This window comes from Pochonia chlamydosporia, chromosome 6 (assembly GCF_001653235.2).
Source record: "Pochonia chlamydosporia 170 chromosome 6, whole genome shotgun sequence".
In the NCBI taxonomy this organism is placed as follows: Eukaryota; Fungi; Ascomycota; class Sordariomycetes; order Hypocreales; family Clavicipitaceae; genus Pochonia; species Pochonia chlamydosporia.
In genome coordinates, this window is record NC_035795.1 from 1,362,085 (window position 1) to 1,379,849 (window position 17,765).

Consider the following 17,765-nt stretch of genomic DNA (forward strand, 5'->3'; position numbering starts at 1 on the left):
ATGGGATGGCTCTAATAGACTTAAATGGTTGATGCGCTGCAAATTATGTCTGTCAAAGGGGTCTGTCAGAATGGGAGAAGGCCTATGGTTGGACATCAAGGTCCCTGCTTTTTTTCTGCCTCTATGCATTGCTCTCATTATACTATATTTTTTACCAAATAATAGTTCAGACGGCTCATTTGTCAACAATGATGTTGATGTTTGAGTAACATGTTACCCAGAACAAAGCGTAACCAGGCATGAATGAGCCCATGTATGACCACCGAGGCGCGCACACAAGCACAATAGCGCACTTCAACTTTCACTCTTTAACCTTCCGTTCATCCAGCTGTCCCTGAGCTGCATATTGTAACGAGCCGTTTTCGTGGTGGTGTACATGGCAGATTCGAACTTATTTTATCTCCATTCAACGGCACAAATTTGTACCTACAAAATGTCACGATCGATCAAGGCAATTATTATGTCCACCGACTAACACGAAAGGTAGAGCTAACCTTTTGCTCATTTCCAGCCGGCGTATGCACGAAACAATTCAGTCTTTTGGTAAGAGTTTGGCGGATATCTGTCCGTCAAACAAATCGTGGGCAAAATGATCCACAGAGGCAAAGAAGCCAGTTGGAACGGATCATACAAAAACCTTCGTATAACTTTACGTACTTGTTCAAACTGGCCTGTTCCACGGCACATTTCCCTTTACTAGAATGTCGCTCGCAAACACTTTTAGGCCGCCCAATGCTGCTTTCAGCAAAAAATTGTTCCTCTCTGTAGACTTTCCAAGACCCAGTTATGAGCCACATCCTTACAAACTATTAGAAACATATCTGTGACGTATCTGTAACGTATCTGTAGGTTATGTCTTTCTTTGGTGACCATGTGAATTCTTACAGCACAGCACTTACGACACGGGAAGTATGCAGAACAGGATAAGTGCTCGAACAAAGAGCGTCGTCATCTTGCTAACAATAGACTCACTCAACCTGTCATCCCCAAGCAACTCGCAGTACGTACTGTCGCTTTGTCTGAATGACGCAATCAGACAGGTTGCACAAGTATGTTCAACAAAGTATAAACTTTCCTTGCACCCAGTTCTCGTCAAGATCATCCCTCTACTCACATCTACAACCAAGCCTACATCCAAGCCTACATCCAAGCTTACATCCAAGCTTACATCCAAGCCTACATCCAAGCCTAAAACCAAATCTACCAAAGAGACTTCAACGCGTCACAAACCCAACCCATCATTCAAGCAAACCATACCATAATCGACGGACAATGCCTAAAACTCCAAGTAAGCAACCTATTGCAGATGCGTAGAAACTGTATTAACTTCTCATAGTCCACGTCGAAGAGGAGAAGGCATTGAGGGGCAAGTTGATGAAAGTCCTGGAAGGTGAGAGTTGGCTGCAGGAGAAATGGATTCCCAAACTCGTTACAATCGCTGGACAAGACAAGGTGCCTCTTGATATATGGACGCATGTGTCTCGTACACAAAAAGATCTGATGCAGGACCTTCTAGAGGGTTGTCAGACGACTTTTGAGTTGTCAGGGGTGTTGCGCTGTACCCCGGAGCTTTTGGGGGCGTTTACCCGCGACGATAAAACTAGGGATGCAGCGTGGGACGAACTGAAATCCATCGAGGGTTTGTGGTAGCAATGGCAAGGCTTGATCAAGGCGTAGTTAGTGGTTCTATACGCATTGCATTATACTCGGCCTTTGATATGTGGTGCTTAGTGACGCATCGGTACATTCCCCAGCCGGTGATTAGTGATTTTTTTTGTAAAGGTGGCCATGTAAGAATAGAAAGCTGGAGTAGGAATAAACGTATCTTTCTGCTTACCTAGCGGCTCTCTACAATGCCCAGTTGGCGTCAGATGAGTTAGATAGGTCAAGTCAGTGATGACGAGGGACTTGCCTCGATCTTCCTGGATACAATATTTGTTCGTTGGCACCCAGAAAGGCGGTACTATAACCTACTTAATCGTAGACCTTAGCCTCTCACTGGAGTATTGCGTGTATTTATTTAATGTGTTTCTTTTTATATCGTTGTATTTCTATTTGTAGAGATTTAACAAAGCGACATGGTCATGCTGAAGCGAGGTCAAACAGTTGCCAAATTTTATCCAAATCAATACCAAACGCCTGACCAGGTGATATCAACTCTCTTTGGTACCCCAATAGAACTTTCCAATTCTTTTCAATGTCGTGGATCTAGCCTTGGCACACGAACTATTTCGCCCGTGTCCCATGTCAGGGCAAACCGTCAACCTGCTCATCTAAAGGTGGTTTATAATACAGCGCCGCGAAGTTTGCCGAACATTGTGGTAATCAAGCTTTGATGGAGGAAGTACTCGCTCCCTCCTAAGGTCCAGATGTCAACTTGGAAGGCTCAGCTGGGCTGACTGACTCAGCGTTGGCCGCATGCAAGGCAACCTGCAACTTCACGTGCGAGTTGATCAGCCTCATCTTGACGTTGCAACCCTCCGTCCACGATGGCACCTACGGCTTTCCAAATCGTCTCCGATCTGCATCTCGAGACGCATGGCTCTTACAACTATCCCCTGAAACAGACGGCTCCAAACCTCGCCCTTCTCGGCGACATTGGACACGTCGCTGACACTGGTCTCTTCTCCTTCCTCGAGAAGCAGCTGCATCGCTACTGGAACGTCTTTTTCGTGCTTGGCAATCATGAGCCTTCCCACGGCAGCTGGCCGGCCGCCAAACAAGCGGTGCGTGATTTTGCCGATCGAATGCAGCGGCTTCGTTCTCAGTCGACGATAGGCAGATTCATATTCCTCGATCAGACGAGACATGACATGGATAACGGTCTCACCATCTTGGGCTGCACGCTGTTTTCGAAAGTCTCCAAAGAACAGGCTGCTGCTGTATCAAGTCGATTTGTCGACTTTAAACACATCCAGAATTGGACAGTCGATGCCCATGTTGACGCCCATGTTTCTGATCTGAAGTGGTTGAATCGACAGGTGTTGGAAATTTCTGCCCTCCAACCTCACAGGCAGATCGTCATCTTCACACACTACAGTCCGACTCTGGATGAAAGAGCCGTGGAAGAGAAGCACGCGGACAGCCCCGTCACATCCGGCTTCGCGACCGATCTGAGTGGTGAAGACTGCTGGAAGAGTAGGTCAGTGACCATGTGGGCTTTTGGACATACACATTACAGCTGCGACTTTACAGATGATCTTGGGAAGAGGGCTGTGGCGAATCAGAAAGGTTATGCGTACGACGTTGAAGAAGAATTCGACATGACCAAGACTTTTGTTGTTGGAACTGCCATCACACCGGGCGTAACTAACAGCTTAGTCTGAGTGGGCTTGCAAGGCCAAAACACCCATTGATGTCGACGGCATATGCTACATACCCTTGCCATCACCGTTCCTGGCGGACAACAAGCCGAACCAGAACCAACCACCCCATGGCCAGCCTCGAATATCTCGACATTCCGAATCACGAAATCACCCAGGTCAAAAGTCAAATTACTCCCTTGAGCATTCACATACGACCACAGCCGCTAGCAGAACTCAGGATCCCGTCTGATCTCCCACGAGAATCTAGCGAGCGCCGGATTAGTAGTTGGGTCGGTGACGACCAGCGAATACCTGGTGTTGTATGTTTTTTTGCCATTTTTTGACTCCATAGTTACCCGGATACGAAGATTTATGGGGCCCATTTGCCACCCCATCTACCACATACGACCACAGCCGCCAGCAGAGCTCAGGATCCCGTCCGATCTCCCACGAGAATCTGGCGAGCGCTAGATTAGTAGTTAGGTCGGTGACGACTAGCGAATACCTAGTGTTGTATGTTTTTTGGCCGTGATATCTTTTTGATATACCTATATATTTTTTTGGTGGTTGAGTTGCGGTGTGGTTTGAGGACGTTGCTGATTGGTGAGGGGGCTGAGGTTGATGAGCCAATCGCCTGGCTTGCCTTTTGTCACACACTTCTATTTGGAGTAGGAGAGCAGGCTTGGCCTTGTGTGCTGTTACACAGGATTAACTTTTGCATAGTATTGATTTTGTAGCGTGCTCCGTATAAATGGCGTGTATGAATAAATTATACGAGATAGTAACCTGAGTTGCGGTCACACCTTGGGTAGTGCAGCCACAATTGAATATGGCAAAATCACATTCTCTCAAAACACCAAATCCTGAGAGCACAGCACGTAATCTTTGCCGACCCGTCTTTATTGTACAGTCTTACAAGGTAAACACTGGACGCCGTTCTCGCTCTAACTAGTTCCCTTCCTATTCCACCTCGTCTATGCTAAGACTCCTCGTTCACGCCACGCATGCTCATCTTACAACTTCTGGTACTCGAGTTTGCCTTCCAACTTCTTCGCCTCGCCCATCTTGCGAACCGCCTTGTTGAAATCATCCTGGTTGATTGAATCTCTATAGTCCTTGATCGCAAAAAGACCCCTGTATAGCAATTAGCCAGCGTCAATTGTCAACCCAGAGCAAAAACTTACGCTTCCGTCACGACGTTTCTCAAATCAGCACCATTCAACCCATCACTCATCTTGACCACACTCTCAAAGTCAATGTCCCCGTCCAAAACAACGCTTTGTGCGTGAATCTTAAGAATCTCCAGTCGTCCGACCTCGTTTGGTAAGGGGATTTCAATCTTGCGGTCCAGACGACCAGCACGTAGCAACGCAGGATCCAGGGTATCAGGTCTGTTTGTTGCCATGATGATCTTCGTCTTGCCCAGGTAGTCGAAACCATCCAGTTGGTTAAGGAGCTCCATCAGCGTCCGCTGGATTTCACGATCAGCACTAGTACCTTCGGAGAAACGGCGACCACCGATGGCATCAATTTCGTCCATGAAGATGATGCAGGGTTCGTGCTCCTTTGCGTAGCCAAACATTTCGCGGATAAGTCGTGCGGATTCACCAATGTACTTGTCGACAATGGCTGATGAAACAACTGCAAATCAGGGTCAATCAGCATACCAATTCTTTCCAAGAAAAAACATCATTACGAGAGCTGGCCCGTGTATAAACATACCCTTCAAGAAATTTGTCTCCAGGCTGCTGGCCACTGCTCTTGCCAACAGGGTTTTTCCAGTTCCAGGAGGTCCGTAGAGCAAGACCCCCTTGGGGGGTTTGATGCCAACTCTCATGAAGAGCTCAGGGTTCTTGAGCGGCAGCTCAATGACTTCTCTTAGCTCTCTGATTTGGTCGTTCAACCCTCCGATACCAGCAAAGCTGACTTGACCGGGGTCTTCTAACGACATGTTGTAGACGAGGGGGTCGACTTCGCGGGGGAGCATGCGCATGATGGTGAGGGTCGTCATGTCGAGGGCAACGCGTGTGCCTTGCTTCAGCTTCTCCTTGTCCACCTTGGATCTACAGCCGACCACGTATCGAGGGCCAGACGACGCCTTGACAATAACTGTCGTCGTCCAAACATTAGTAAACGGCTGCCGCCAAAATCTATAGGGCTTTTGACTGTGAAGGGGGTGGTGGTTTTCTATACATCTCTCATCATCAAGCTGCTTCAAGACCTCACCAATAATTTGGCCCACACTTTGCAGCGCTTTGATGTTATCTTCGGTACGATCGAACTCCTTCTGCAAGTCTTTGATCTCTAGTCGGAGATTCTTGAGCTTCGCCTCCCATTCCCGCGACTCAATGAGCTTCTGGCGATACGAGTCGAGGGCGGCCTGGCGCTCTTCCTCTGGTGTCATGATTGCGGTGGCCAACGAGGGACGGGCGTATTCCGATGGCCGGGGGTATCGAGGAGACGCGGGGAGGGGGACGTTGGATTCGTCACACGCCTGCAGGTTTTGATGATTCGGGATCTGCTAAACCGCGAATGTGAGGTAACGATGGTTGTCGCTGGTGATGTGGATGTGATGGTTGCACACCTTGGTCAATGGAGAGCTTACCTCACGCACTGGAGCCTTCGGCGGAGCCAGCACCAGCAACCCGCCACAGTCGGCAGAAAGTCGGAGCTAGCTTCCTTTTGAATGGAAGCAACCTAGCCTACCCTGCAACAAACCACATTTCCGCCGTTTGTTTGCATGAATGTACTACACGAATTGCAACATAATTGATAGGAAACTTGGCTGAAAGGGCAAAATAGCGTGGCATGATTCACTCTTTACGGCATTCAGAATGTTTGGGTAAATATAGTCAAATGCCTTGTCTCCACTTCTATCGTACATGCCATCATAAGTTGACCGAGCCTAAGTGATTGCTCATCACATCTTCAGCCTCCTCTGTCATATTTCATGAGATCTTTTCACCTCTGCTACGCCCAAACGCCGCCGTAGATGTTGCGCACACCGAAACGCACAGAGAAATCACCAGAGATGGACTTCCCTGTGTCTTGACCAACCAGACCCTGAATGCAATCGGTGCCCTGCTAAGCCAACCGTACCAAACCTAGCAGAGCCCTCAGTACCTCGGGATCCATAAACTCCTCTGCAAATTCCACATGCAAATTGTACCATGATCGGTCTATCCTTTACGCCTCGAATCACGAACCAGTCGTTCCGTCAGCAATGGCAGGTCCCAGACCGTGCGTGCTGTCTCACTCCTTTGTTCCTTCCACCGCCTTGGACTCCCCATCCGATTTCGACTTCGGCTCACCCTCCGAATCAAAGCCAAGAGCATCTAACTCGCGAATAAGTTCGTTTATCTTAATCACCTTGGCTATCTGCTCTGGGAGTAGTGCCTCTCCACCCTCCTTCTTATTCTTCAGCTCCTTGGCCTGTTTTAGCTTCTTCTTAAGATTACGGGCCTTCTTTTCTCGCTCAACCTCCGGATCAACCTCATCCACCTTGGGAGTCTGCGTGGTTTGTTCAGTCGTGGTTGTGTCATCGTTTTCGGTACCAGCCTTGGCCTTCTTGCGGGCTTCTCTTCGCTTTGCGTTCTTATTGCTGGCGGCGGAAGAGGCCTGCTCTGGTTTCTCCTCCTTTACGCCCGCGGCTCCGGGAATGCCTATTCTTTTTCCTCGATCGCGGAAAGCTTCTGCGGTTCGGTTCTTGTATACTTCGACGTCCTCGGGAGGGCGGTATCCGGGGCGGATTTTGATGGCTTTCCGGGTGCTCCCATCGGCACGAACTGATTCGGGGATGTGACGCTCTCCGCTGTTTTCGTCTGTGACGATTCCAGCGTTGGTGCTGGTAGGTGTGGCTTGTGAGGGCATCACGAAAAGCTCGGCCGAAAGGCTCGGTTCCCAACGTGCTGCTATTCACACAATGGTGCGGCTCGTTGGCAATAGGTAAAGATGGCGAAGGTTTTGAGAGATGGACGGGCTAGCTGCAGAACACAAACGAGCTCCCGTTTGGTTACCCACGTGAAGCAGGCCGCAAAGGTGGTTGTGGTTTCTGTTGTGACAGACGCACCTGGTGGTGTGAGCAGTGCTGGTAAATGTGCGCGGGGCGCAAATCGTCAAGTCGCATTCAAGCGTGACCCCACATGAACTTATTTATACCCGGTTGATGCCATATGCCAGAACCTCTGTTTCCCTGAGTACTCATAGTGGAAAGAATAAACATTCACAATAGGGGACAAACGAATAACGCAACATGCAGCCAAGTATTGTACGGGACTCCAATCTTTATATTCAATTAGCACATTCTTGCCAGATGAATAACGCTGCCGTTTGTGTGTATTCTGGAAACTGGTATTCAAGCACACAAATTTTTCCACAATTGAATAGACGATGCGAACCTAATAATAACTAGCATTGATACACCTCATCATTCAATAATCAAACAGACCATAGACACATATCGACTGCCAGCATAATTAATTGCCAGCCAAGCACATCGGTGATCATGGCTCTATTCTTACGCTGACCTCGGGTCTTGGTGGAGCCGCACCTTACCACAAACCGCCCAATCACAAACCAGGCAAAAGCTGCCTCAGTCCATCGCGAATTTCCCCGGCATCTTTTCGAACCACTCTCTCCAAACCTCGCACGACTTCATCCCCCGACAGCTTCACGGCCCATCACCACCCGACACCGTACACCCCAGTGCTCAATCGCACGAAGCCGTCACAATGGTAAGTTTCCGCATTGACCGCGCACCGCGCCACCAACATCTCCCAGCTAATCCCTCACCCGACAGTCCTTCGCCAACTCCTTCTACAGGCAAGTCCACCGAGCCGAACGACTTCCACGAACGAAGAATTAACATGACGACCCTGTAGTGCCTTGTTCCGAAAGAACTACGCCATGCTGGCGGCTGTCTTCACTGCCGGTTTCGCCTTTGAAGTGTACGGACCTCCAGAACCACGGGATGACAGGGAATTGGCTAACCTCTCGCAGCGGCTTCAACAACGGCGTTAACAAGTGGTGGGACAACCACAACCGCGGCGTAAGTTTCACGTGTCCATAATGGGAGGTCGTTTTGGCTAATGAGGCGATGCAGCGACAATGGAAGGATATCCGAAGCAAGTACGTCGAGGAGGGTGCCGAGGATGAGGAATAAAGGTCGGAAAATGCAGTTGCTGGCTACGGATGGATGGGGAGAGGTTATGTTGGAGCCTCTGTGTTTCTAGACTTGTACAATTCACAAAAAGAATACATGCAGCTATCTTGGCTTGGTGCATATGATCAATAGCTTGCAGTGCAGGTATGAGTGGTTCATGAATGGAGTGCCTGCTGGTTGCGCGGTAGCCTGTGGTATTTCGGATATCAAGCGTGTCTACAGAGGAGTCTTGGCGATTGTCGGCCACAGGCATTTCCGTGGCGTTGAAGACATGACTGGTGTTGCAATACTCAGATCCATGTCTTTTCATGAACATGTGAACATGTGAGATTGATGCCCCTCCATCTTCGTACAATGCGTGCAAATACAAGGTCAATATGGAACGCGGCCAGTAGAGCAGAAGATCCCACATGCTTCTAGGTGATATCATGACTGCAGTTTATATCCCAGCCCAAGTCCATCTGACGACACTACTTTTGGCCACTAGCTCCAATGGCATATCTGTGGTCTCTGATCGATAATTGACAGCTCATAGACCGAATTCCAACAGCATATGTACACATTATATCCTCACCGTCCAGCATGTATCATCTAACCCGTAAAAACTTACCCAATGCACACGACGCCCAGAACAGAGCTACAATTTTGACCAGTCCAGACTGCCATAGGCCGTCTATACATCTCTCTGCAGAAACCGTCATCACCGCCTGCCGGCGTCCAGACCCAAGTAACAAAGTAACCAAGTCAATTACATCGCTAAAATAGAATATGTTCATCGTAATCCCCTATATCCTCCCGCTGCCCCCCCCCATCTCACCCTTCTTGACCAGCCTTCTCCGCCGCAATCTTAGCCTCCATCTTCCGCCTCGCCGCCAAAATCATCTCATCCCGCCTCTTCTGCAACGACGCCTGGCGCTCATCCCGATTCGAACTCCAACCCTTACTCTTTGCCTCCTCGTCATGCGCTGCATCAGTAATCTTGCTCTTTAAGTTATATCGTGTTATTAGGTCCGGCTGTGAGGGCTTGTCGGCCTGTCTCGTCGCAGAAGCGGTGCTTGCTCCAGCCGGTTGGCCCGGGGGAGGAGGAGGTTGGAACGTAATAGGGGGCTAGCAAAATCTCCCATTAGCTCGTCATGTTTGCTTCAAAGCCTACGCACAAGTCACGGCCTAGGAGGACTTACAGTTTCCAGTCGTCCAGACAAGATGCGTTCCGTGGTACTCTGGATACTACCCCCGTTGCGCTGCAAATCCCACAAGATACTCCGTCTGTCCGCCTGGGGAAACATTTGCTGGATCCGCTCTACCGCCGCCTCTCGTGACCTCCGTATATCCTCTGGCGACCGAGCCGGCCGGGACGCCTGCGTTCCCGAAAAGAATAAATATCGTATTATGAGCCCCGATATGAGTAGAATGCCTGCCAGGTATGGCAGCGATATCTGTTCGTTGGCCATGTTTGGCTATGCGCGAAGCCCGTAGGCGGTGGGACGACTCCTTGTAGTTTGTCAAGTTCGCTTGTCCAGGTCGGCTCGAGTGGCAAACGGGGTGTTGTATGAGTGCGAGAGATGGCCGAGTTGTGGCAACGGTGGCAGACTTGGTCAAGAGCAATGGCCAAGTAAGATGCCGCGGGCAATTCCGAGCCTTGAGGTTGAGGAGTTGATGGATCGTGGGATAGAGATGGGAAAGTGAGCGGTATACCCAGCATGTGCAAGTGAGGTAACGATGAGGTGGCCGACTTGAACTTGAACGTGGAAGGTTCCGCCTGGTGCCAACAAGAACGGAGCTCAACTTGACCTGACTCCGGTGGCACTTGCTCCGTACTTTCTTTATTTGGGTAATTGACGGCCAGGTCTCAATGGTTGTTCCGCCGTTGGGTGGTGGAACCTCGGCTAATACCTGTGCTGTCCGCCATTTGATGCCTGGCCTTTGGCTGACCGGAACTCCAGTCCACTGAGACCAACCAGACAGGCATGAACCACTGAGAGTCCAGGCACGCGACACTTGCAGCTTCAATGTTTGGGCAAAGGCAATTCAATGTTCCATCAATCATCCCAGTTGAGAACAATGCACCGTGACGAAAATGGCAAAAACTTACCCCTGTGGACTGACTACATAGGTAACTTTTCATGCCCTTGTCATTTTCAACAACATAATGTCACATAAATCGCAAAATACTCACCTTCAATTCTTCAATCACATCTCCTCACGTCACTTTCAGTGTGTGCCGTCAAACTGACACCAATGGTCTGTGGGAAGCTTCATGTATTGCAAAGCAACAGTTGTATGCTTCACGTGCCATACCTTACGGTTAGATACCTGCCGATAATAACCTGACAATGCATTCCCAGCCCTCAGGCCACCGAACCAAGTCCATATGCCGCAAAGAACAATTGTCCCCGCCCTTGATGGCTGAACGCCGACTAATCCTAACGACCAGCCATGAAGCAAACCTCGCCTTCACCGCATAAACACACCAAACCATATCCACCTTCAGACCCCGAAATTAAGATATTGCTGGGGGTTGGCTAAGTGTGGTATCCAAATCGCCGTAGAACAGAGTAAGCTCTCGCTAGAATATCCCAAGTCAGTCAGGAAATGCCAAAAGCTATGCCAGTGGTAAAGGTTCTTTTCTTACCCTATCTTTTCGCCAGCTCTCAGTGTCCCACACGATGTAGTAACCCCGTTCATGATTGGGGCTCAAAATCTGCGGTGTCATGTGTTCATCCTTAGTGAGCCAAATCTGATGTTTCTTGTGCCATCTCCAATTTCGAGAATGCCTGCACGCATTGTTAATTAAATGTATGGTGCAAAAGCATCAACACACTTACAGTTCTACCGCCGCCATTTGCTGCTTGGCATCTGCAGGGCAGCTGTAGAAGATCCAAAATAACGTTTCTTCATTGAAGTTTTGTATTTTGCTCTCGATTGGCTGGACGTTGGTTACGTTGTAGCACTCGGGAAGGCGGAACTTGCTACCATTGACTGTCGGTCGCGGAGCCACATCGTCGAATAGCGAGTATACTTGTGTTGAGATCATCCTGCGTCTGGTTGTGAGTCATGCTGAAGTAGTACATTAAAATCAAGGTACCACCTACTCTTGCGAGTTAATGTCCAGCCCAACCGTGATAGGGTCCATGCCAACAACCATGGCCTGGTAGTCTGGGTAGTTGTTCATCAACGTCCGCAAGCCCTTGATTCCCCATTTGTCAACTGCGCTCATCCCATTAAGGGGGTCGACGCCGTCGGGGGCTTGGCTGTCCTTCACATCTCTCAGCTTTGCCATCGAGTCTTCGTTTCCAATTGCGCCCAAGGGATTTAGACTCGTGTCATCCACAGTGGATTTGCCTAGCCCATCGTCTCGCGATATAGGTTTTTGCCTGCTATCCTCATCGGCGCCAGGTCGTTTGATCTCTTGCCCCCGGTTTAATACTATGCAAGTCAGATCAGCTCTTGAGTAACATGCCATGATTACTGCATTGTGACTCACCAACCCCAGGGGGTGACCGAGCTTCGTTTGCCCTACTGTTCGCGGACAATGCATTCAGCAGACCATTGCCCCTCTGCGACCCTGACGCTGGTTGTTGTGATCCAAATGGTGAGGGAATGAGGTTCGCACTTCGATCTGACCCAATATCCCCATTTCCTGCTCTATTCAGTGGAGGAAAGTCGTCAACGGTACTAGGTTGTCCTTGGGAGGCTGAAGGCATACTTCCTTGGTTCCCGAATCGAAACGAGGACTGGTGCGAAGGCAAACGTGATGAGCCTGAAGAAAACAAATCTTCTTGTCCGCCTTGCTGAGATGAAACCGGAGTGGACTGATTTCGTTGAACCGGGCCACTCAGGTTTCGGGAGCTCCCAGACGACCACATCGACGAAGCATTGGCATTGTTAAGCTGTGAGTTGTTTGACAGCGATGGGAATTCGCTACAGAAATTGGTTAGCACTCGTCATCTCGCCACGAAGTAACAGATATCCATCTTGTAGTGATCGATAACAGAAACAAAAACCAAATTACCCCTTGACAGCGGCGGCATAGTCCAACGCAGGTGTTTTGGCCCGCATAGGGTTTGGCTCCGACATTCAGCTGTAGGTATTGATCGCGGTGCAATATGCTCATTCAGCATGAGAGTGATTCGAAAAGACGAGCAAAACAAGAGGTAAGGAAGTGCGGTTTACGTGGATGTGGGCAGGGAACAAAAGGTGAGAAGACGAGCGGAAAGCACGTACGACAAATCCAACGGAGTGGCAGGTTGCGACCCGCTCAAGCTCTGCGCAAAACTGACATTTCCCCCCATCTGTCGAGCTTGATTTTGGAATCCAGCTCCTCCCATCGGTACATTTCCGCCAAACGCCCAACCTGATCCATTGTTTGCTGTTTTTCGAAGTGAATACAGTCAGTCTTCCTGAGCGTGTGATCGAGGAGCCCAGCACGTCGCTGGTTCGAACTCATACCTAGTTTTCCATTCGGTAGCCGACTCGATACCGATCGTCCTGGTTGTTGAGGTTGTTGCTGGCCGCCGAAGTTTCCAGGCATGCCTCTGAGAGATTGCGGCACTGCTCCTGTATAAAACGAGTCGCGTTAGCAAAGGCCCGTGATAGCATGTTTGGTCGCCACCAGGCAAACCGGTCATGGCGCTATATGTTCAAATTCCGTATCGCCATCACAGTAGGAGTCGACTCTATCTCTCTGGAGACTCAATTGCCCTCACGTAGATGTTCTTCAAGCTCATGGCGAATCGCTTGAGCTTCCAAGGGTGCCGATCATAAATTTTGGCCAAGCCAGGGGAATCGATCGGGGATTGAGCGCGGCACACTTTGGCCAATTCTAATTACCACAGCAACCCTTTCGCTGACCGGCAATCAAGAAACTCTGGACGGCGACGGCGTTTGGCGACACAGTGGGGGCGTAGGATTCAAATTGATGACGGGTGATGATTTGGGCATGTCCTACCTGGCCGATTCATGATGTCCTCGTGGTCGCGACGAGCTGATACTGTAGTTTGTGTCGCTGTATGCGTCGTGTTTGGATGGAAGGTGGATCGTCGCCTCGTACGTAAGGGTGTGTGTTGCTTTTGATGTTCAAACTCTGAAGATGCTTGGTTCCTCAATCCTGTGGTGGCATCGATATTCAGAAAGGCTAACAAGGCTTAACCCACGAGCATCGGTGGCCGGATTCAAGTGGGTCCGCGCCGAAGCGGCTCTGGGGCCAATCACGAGCACACCTCGTCCACCGCCTTAGCCAAGGCTGACGGCCGATATGCAGCAAAAAGTCCGACTATAAAGCAACGACGTCAGCATTGATGTCTCTCAACTTGGCAATCACGCAACAAAGTGCGATTGTCTGTTTGATATATTGGCCTGTTTTATTTGCGCCTCTATAGCGTTTTCAACTAATTGCTTGATTAAAGCTCTGTACGAAATCCTCCTCTACCAATTTCCTTCCTATGAATATAATTTTCCCTTGCTCTGGCTGCATCTCTTCCATTCCAGGAGGGTCGCTCAGCTCAAATACTTCCCTCACCCCCTGCAGCATCTTGGCCGTGCCGTCCTGCAACACAATTCGCCCCTTGGATCGATGAACCTCAAATGCCTCTTCTTTGTCGCTACCTGGCAGTTTGCTGTCCCAGAGTACAGAGCGTAGCCACTTGTCCACGTCATCCACTCTACTGTGCGGCAATCGTGGCACCGGAATTGAAATGGTCGATATGGTCTGGTCTCATTAGCCTATTTGGTTCACTTGCCAGCAGCAACACATTCCTCTTCCGTCGACTTACAGGATCAAGATGACTGTGGCCCTTGAGCCGCTCATCCGCTTCATTAAATTGGTCGTAGGCGTGCAAGTCAAGCAGAAATCCCTCCAGTTGTGGCACAACGCTTTTCTCTGTAACATGCAGCTTCGCCAAGCCGTTGATAGATTGGATGCGCTCTTTCACCAATGACAATTCGTCTTCGGTCACGAGGTCAGACTTATTTATGACGATGACATCTGCATGAGATATTTGCACGTGCGCGGTTGTCATCAACGGCCCATGATCATCGTGTTCGTCATGACCTTCAACCTTGCCAGTTGGATCATCCAAGCTTCGTAGAATATTTTTGGCATCGACCAGGGTGACAATGCCGTCCAAATATATCGTGCTTCCCAATCCGTCGTCTACCCAAAACAGAGGTGCGATGTTGCCTGGGTCTGCGAGCCCGGTGGTTTCCAAGAGGATGTAATCGAAAGCGCCTTTCTTTTCCATGAGTGACTCTATGGCGTTCACCCCAGTATCCCTGGTAGAATTAGATCATGATTTTTTCGAAATGTTGAGGCGGGTATATACTTGACAGAGCAACATATGCAGCCATTTCCCACGTCGAGCCATTCCTCTACCCTGTCATCGCCCTGATTGACTGTCAGGGACTTTTCAATGTCAAGCGCTGCCGAAATGTTAGAATGAGGTTATAGCCATCGAACCAATTATTTGGTCGCATACAATCTCCAAATTCTAACAGCAAGCATGAACGTGTTAGTATAAATTATAAATTCAGGTAGCGCAAGATTCTGGTACATACCATTCATAATAACTGCAATCTTTTTGCCATGCTGAGCCGTCAGAATGTAATTCAACAGTGTCGTTTTGCCGGCACCCAGATAACCTAAATTCAAGCACCAATGTTAATGATAATATTCAATTCTCAGTGGTACAAAGATGCCACCGACCAGTCACGATTGTAATGGGAACTTTGACAGTGACTTCCTCGCCATCCAAGTCAATCTGCCCCGCAGCGTCAACCAACTCCGGAGGGGCATCGTCGTCGAAATCCATCATGCGCCGCCGATATTCGTGAATGGTGTTGGAAACAAATGTTATGAAGCAAAACAGGACAAATCTTTAAAATTTACAAAAGCTAAGAAGGCATTCCCCTCCCCATACGCAATCAACATTCACAAACTCCATTCACGTGGTGGATCTGACTTTCCTTGTCCTGCGTCAAGTCGCCCGACCTCTGATGAAACGCCCCGCTAAGCCGCTCATATCCACTTAACTGAGTCTCCCATGCATTTACCAAGCTCTTCCCCGGCAGATGCACGTATCAAGCAGAGGCAGAAGCGCAACCTTGACAATCGCCAAGCCCATTCGATCCCATCGCCTTGACAACTCGGCCAGGACTCAGGAGCTTGCAACGACTCGACCACCACGATCACTCTTCCGCATTCTTCCCAGTAGGGCCAGCAATTGCATCACAGAAGCCACAATGGCGCTGGCCCCAAGCTCGCCTCGCCTGCCGAGTCCTCCTCCGCCTGCAGAAATCCAGATCAGTCCAAACTCGCCATCAGGCGGAGCGCCCGCGAGCCTTCATGCGACGCAAATGGAGCAGTCCGTCTTGGATGCCAACTCCAAGCGCCGCATACATCCAGGGACCAAGGCGGCTGAGATGGCTGCTGGACCACCCCTAGTGCCTCTGATCGAGGTGAGAATCGCCCACAATACCAAGTCTAACTGAGCATAGTGTGCAGCTTGAGCTTCTGTTGCGAATTGTCCACTAACGAGATTCATGTGCGCAGCTTGATTCAGCCTTCCAACTGCAGGAGCATCTCGCCGCTCTGCACTACGACCACACTGCCGCAGGAACGCAAGCGATCACTCGCGAAGCTGCCCTCCAACTCGCACAACCCCCCTCGGGCATCGACCGCACAATCTGGCTCTACGAACTGTGTCGATTCCTCATCTCCAAGTGCAATCAGCTCATCGTAGGCTTCCTCTTTGACACCCCTCCGTGCAGCGCGCAAACATGTCCCGAGATGCGAGCCTCCGAGTGGCAATTCCTCTGCGCCGTCCACGAGCAGCCCAAGAGCTGTTGCGCCATCGACTACTGCTGCCACACGCTCGACTGGGCCGCCAACGTCGTCTCCGACCAGAAGCTCTTCCCCAGCCGATTCGCGGTCCTCAACGACACGCACAGCAAAAGCGCCGGTGTGAAAAACCTAGTTAACGTGTTCAGGAGACTCCACCGTATTTTCGCCCACGCGTGGTTCCAGCACCGCAGCGTATTCTGGTCGGTGGAAAGCCAAACCGGTCTCTATGTCTTTTTCAAGACAGTATGTGATCTGTACGATCTGCTCCCCGCTGAGAACTACAAGCTCCCACCGGAAGCTGAGGGTCTCGAGGGACCGCCTGTAGAGCCGGAAGCAGAAAAGCCGCCTCCAGCTATACTCAAGGCCCCTTCTCAACAACGGCCCGCGGGGACAGAAGACGACAGCCTGCACCCTGGTGGTCGCACCAACACTCGAAGGCATATTAGAAGTAGTCCTTCGACAGGCAGTGCCGTAACAACCGTGATAGAAGCCGATGAAGAAGACACAGAAAACGTCTCCAATAGGATGCAAAGCCTTCATATTTCCGGGTCCCATCCCACCGATCAGGAACCAGAAAGCGCAGAAGTCCCAGTTATTGTCGAGCGCTCCGTCATGGAGCGAGCTCCAAAGTCAGATGAATCATCGTCGCCGCCAGTACAATCTACACCAGTGGAAAAGGAAACTGAGTCTGCGGACGCGGATGAGACAGCTGTAGAACTTGAACCCACCACCAAACCTGAGGAGAAAGAGGACGAGGACGAGGACGAAGAGCCCAATGTCGTCCCTATCACAGCGGACGAAAGCGACCCAAAACCAACTGACACCACCACCGAAGAGCCATCTTCAGACGACAAGCCTGAGGAACCGGAAACAAAGCCTTCGACAGAGGAGAACGCTTCTTCAGACCCAGCCGAAAGCAAGGAAGAGTCGCCGAAGAAGGAAAATAAATCAGAGGACGTGGCAGGAGAATCTGGACCAGTTCCTGACCCAGAGTGAACTGCATGATATGAAAGGTAACGAGTTGATGCATGGCACATACCCCTGGGAGTCATGGAATGATGGAGAGAGCAAGACAAATGGGTAGTTGAAGCGTTCGGGTCTTAGAGACATCCTTTTCAGCATTCTTGTTCTGACGGACAAGCGCATATTGTATAATACATAAGATTTAACAGCGGTCTTTATTCTTGACTATTTCGGCTTCGATCCTTGACAATTTTGCCTGTGACATGTTTCAGGGGTTCGAGACGGTCTCGGCTTCGAACAAGTTGTCGCGGCTCCTTGAGACATGAAGTGACTTTTTGGTTTGGGTGTATAAGTCAAATGCAAGAACGACTTGTAACTTTTATTATTTCAACGCATCGGGGACATGTGCGTTGGTATCTATACAGGAAAGTTCATAATCAAGCATCGCCGTGCTTCCTGACAACGCCGGTTGTGTTGTGTAATGTACAAGATGTCCTCA

At 50.0% G+C, this 17,765-nt stretch overlaps 8 protein-coding genes across 8 annotated transcripts; 4 read left to right on the top strand and 4 right to left on the bottom strand.

Moving 5' to 3' along the window:
- Window positions 1–1,272: 1,272 nt before the first annotated feature.
- VFPPC_14547 (hypothetical protein) lies at window positions 1,273–1,650 on the top strand (the record flags this gene model as incomplete). Its single annotated transcript, XM_018292315.1, has 2 exons — window positions 1,273–1,288; window positions 1,337–1,650. The coding sequence occupies 2 exons, from the start codon at window positions 1,273–1,275 to the stop codon at window positions 1,648–1,650; spliced, it is 330 nt and encodes a 109-aa protein (XP_018140860.1).
- Window positions 1,651–2,489: 839 nt separating this feature from the next.
- VFPPC_09148 (ser thr protein phosphatase protein) lies at window positions 2,490–3,326 on the top strand (the record flags this gene model as incomplete). The annotated part of the gene is made up of 1 exon (XM_018287734.1): window positions 2,490–3,326. One exon carries the CDS (start codon window positions 2,490–2,492, stop codon window positions 3,324–3,326), a length of 837 nt encoding a protein of 278 aa, XP_018140859.1.
- A 992-nt stretch (window positions 3,327–4,318) lies between these two features.
- Window positions 4,319–5,709, bottom strand: VFPPC_09147 (26S protease regulatory subunit S10B; the record flags this gene model as incomplete). The annotated part of the gene is made up of 3 exons (XM_018287733.1): window positions 4,319–4,439; window positions 4,490–4,946; window positions 5,028–5,709. The coding sequence occupies 3 exons, from the start codon at window positions 5,707–5,709 to the stop codon at window positions 4,319–4,321; spliced, it is 1,260 nt and encodes a 419-aa protein (XP_018140858.1).
- An 848-nt stretch (window positions 5,710–6,557) lies between these two features.
- VFPPC_09146 (RNA binding protein Pym) lies at window positions 6,558–7,175 on the bottom strand (the record flags this gene model as incomplete). Its single annotated transcript, XM_018287732.1, has 1 exon — window positions 6,558–7,175. The coding sequence occupies one exon, from the start codon at window positions 7,173–7,175 to the stop codon at window positions 6,558–6,560; it is 618 nt and encodes a 205-aa protein (XP_018140857.1).
- Window positions 7,176–8,210: 1,035 nt separating this feature from the next.
- Window positions 8,211–8,466, top strand: VFPPC_14546 (ubiquinol-cytochrome C reductase, UQCRX/QCR9 like domain-containing protein; the record flags this gene model as incomplete). Its single annotated transcript, XM_018292314.1, has 3 exons — window positions 8,211–8,251; window positions 8,304–8,352; window positions 8,407–8,466. 3 exons carry the CDS (start codon window positions 8,211–8,213, stop codon window positions 8,464–8,466), a joined length of 150 nt encoding a protein of 49 aa, XP_018140856.1.
- An 813-nt stretch (window positions 8,467–9,279) lies between these two features.
- VFPPC_09145 (ubiquitin system component Cue) lies at window positions 9,280–9,917 on the bottom strand (the record flags this gene model as incomplete). Its single annotated transcript, XM_018287731.1, has 2 exons — window positions 9,280–9,573; window positions 9,648–9,917. The coding sequence occupies 2 exons, from the start codon at window positions 9,915–9,917 to the stop codon at window positions 9,280–9,282; spliced, it is 564 nt and encodes a 187-aa protein (XP_018140855.1).
- Window positions 9,918–10,966: 1,049 nt separating this feature from the next.
- Window positions 10,967–13,094, bottom strand: VFPPC_09144 (NOT2 family protein; the record flags this gene model as incomplete). Its single annotated transcript, XM_018287730.1, has 7 exons — window positions 10,967–11,032; window positions 11,099–11,240; window positions 11,292–11,501; window positions 11,559–11,892; window positions 11,951–12,387; window positions 12,747–13,023; window positions 13,088–13,094. 7 exons carry the CDS (start codon window positions 13,092–13,094, stop codon window positions 10,967–10,969), a joined length of 1,473 nt encoding a protein of 490 aa, XP_018140854.1.
- A 2,608-nt stretch (window positions 13,095–15,702) lies between these two features.
- On the top strand, window positions 15,703–17,299 carry VFPPC_09142 (Mob1 family protein; the record flags this gene model as incomplete). Its single annotated transcript, XM_018287728.1, has 2 exons — window positions 15,703–15,918; window positions 16,013–17,299. The coding sequence occupies 2 exons, from the start codon at window positions 15,703–15,705 to the stop codon at window positions 17,297–17,299; spliced, it is 1,503 nt and encodes a 500-aa protein (XP_018140852.1).
- Between the last annotated feature and the right edge of the window lie 466 nt (window positions 17,300–17,765).